Source organism: Penaeus chinensis, chromosome 12 (genome assembly GCF_019202785.1).
Source record: "Penaeus chinensis breed Huanghai No. 1 chromosome 12, ASM1920278v2, whole genome shotgun sequence".
Classification (NCBI taxonomy): domain Eukaryota; kingdom Metazoa; phylum Arthropoda; class Malacostraca; order Decapoda; family Penaeidae; genus Penaeus; species Penaeus chinensis.
The window spans coordinates 4,822,387-4,824,499 of NC_061830.1; the positions used below are offsets into that span (position 1 = coordinate 4,822,387).

Sequence of the window (2,113 nt, forward strand, 5' to 3'; positions counted from 1 at the left end):
GGTCCAGGTTCTCAAGGTTTCAGTAATGTAAACAAAGTCACCAGCCCCACTGCACAGAACTTATTCAACAATCTAAGTTGCTGTAACTGGGCTTACCCTTTGGGCACTGCCCATGGGGTGGGATGATTTGGGGCTCTGCCCCCAACAGATATTGTCTTCCCCTCAGTATGCATGGCAAGATAGAGCTAAAACTTAGGACTGCTGAGCAGATTTAGACTGGAAGCAGCACTTTCTGTAATATTCTTCTTTTATTTGTGGCATGTAGATTATTTCTTGTACTGGCTACAACATTTTGTCCTCCACAAGAATATTATCTTCAATTTGCCTTCGCTTAGTGCCGCCATACCATAAAGATTAACCAAACTTTACAGAAAATTATATGCCCATATATATTCTGCTGACATCTTATTACCAATATTAACACTGATGTATTCAGACTGTCACCTTTATTTGTCACATATTTCTGTACATTTTCCAGTCTACTACATCTGCCCTCCTCCCCCCTCGATACACAAAGGGTCATGTCTCTGGACCTAATTTTCTCTCAGAAGAGTTCTTTGTTGGTCAGGAAATGGCAAGAACAATCACCCTATCTCATAGAAATACAACTTTGCATAGCTCAACTTCAGCACATTCAAGCCTAGCCTAGGTGACCTTAATAACTAAGATTCAAACCTTATTTCATGTTGAACCTTGCTAAACCTCCTGTAAAACCAAACTGAGCTAAATTTTAGGTTAAAATGCAGACGGATAGAAATTTTGTCCTGCTCACAATAGTTATTTCCCATATTTCAGAATGTTTTTTTGCACATAATATGTATGATTTATTGAGCCGAAGACTTGCAAGTGGATCGGCAACTTTTAGCAACTCCGATTTATGGGGCATTTGCATGAATATCACCAAAGAAGGACATAGACTCGAATAATAATTTCTGACTCCTTTTGTCCGTTTTATTCCCAAACTTTGCGACTACCTTTAAACGCTTATCGCCCAATCCTGCACAGCATTTTTCCACACGCACACAGAAGACAAAGAGAGTGCCTACCCCAATTTCCGTGAGATCCACGCTGGACGCCTCCACCTCGAAGCGCACCACGCGGAAGTTCAAATCATCATCTGTGTGGTAGGAGAGGATGAGTCGCAGGTGGTTGTTGATGAACACCTTGTCGTCCTGCACGAAGCCCAGCTTATAGCCCCGCTCGTACACCTGCTCCTGGGTGTCCATCATGACGAACTTGGTGGCACAGGGCAGGTTGTCGACCAGCAGGTGCACGTAGTACTCGTGGCGGATCCGGTCGGCGACCTCCCTGGCCTCCTGCTCAGTCCAGAGGATGGGGCTGCCCAGGTCGTGGCACAGGAGCTGGCACTGGGTGGGCTGGTCCATGTACACCTCGTAGGGCGTGTTCACGATCCTGTCGCCCCGCAGGACCTCGCCCAGGTTCTCGGACTTGTAGATGGTGCCGTTCTTGGGCCGGCAGAACTGCAGGGAGTAGTACTCGTAGGGCAGCTGCGTCTGCGAGCTCGTCATCTTGACAGCCTTCACCTCCACGGGGGCATTCCTCTTGAACTCCACGGGCGCCACGCCGGGCACGTAGAAGCCCCTCGCCACCCCCGCCCACGCCCACACCGCCACTAGCAACGTGCTTCTCCACATCATGTCCCGAACAGAGCGCCAACCACCACTAATTCATGAAGGAGAGCGTCCGTGGCGAGGAAGGGCGGCCGCAGCGACGCCTCGGCTCCGTCTGCCAACGCAACAGACCGGAGGAGCAGCGGCGTCCGACACGTCACGCGAGGCAGCCGCTCGCTCGGCTCGGGCTTCCTCTGGGGCTGCTGCAGGGCACGAGGAGCTGCAGGGGCTCCAGGGGCACAGGCAGGCTCGGGTGTGGACGGTCATGCATGCACACACACACACGCGCGCGCGCACACGTACACAAACACACATACATGCACACACAAATGTCTAGATACATATGCAGACACGGATGTATGTCTATATACGGTATATATATACATAAATGCATACACACCTGTGTGTGTGTGTGTGTTTGTGTGTGTGTGTGTGTGTGTGCGTGCGTGTGTGCGCGCGTGTGTGTGTGTGTTTGTGTGTGT

The 2,113-nt window shown here is 50.3% G+C and overlaps 1 protein-coding gene across 1 annotated transcript in view; it reads right to left on the reverse strand.

Annotated features, from left to right (window-relative positions):
• LOC125031291 (transmembrane 9 superfamily member 4-like) overlaps nt 1-1,893 on the reverse strand; it is a 14,397-nt gene extending 12,504 nt beyond the window's left edge. Inside the window, exon 1 of the mRNA XM_047621963.1 lies at nt 1,047-1,893. Coding sequence (XP_047477919.1) covers nt 1,047-1,658 — 612 coding nt within the window. The 5' untranslated portion in view covers nt 1,659-1,893. The remainder of the gene's footprint in view (nt 1-1,046) is intronic.
• Nucleotides 1,894-2,113: the final 220 nt, after the last annotated feature.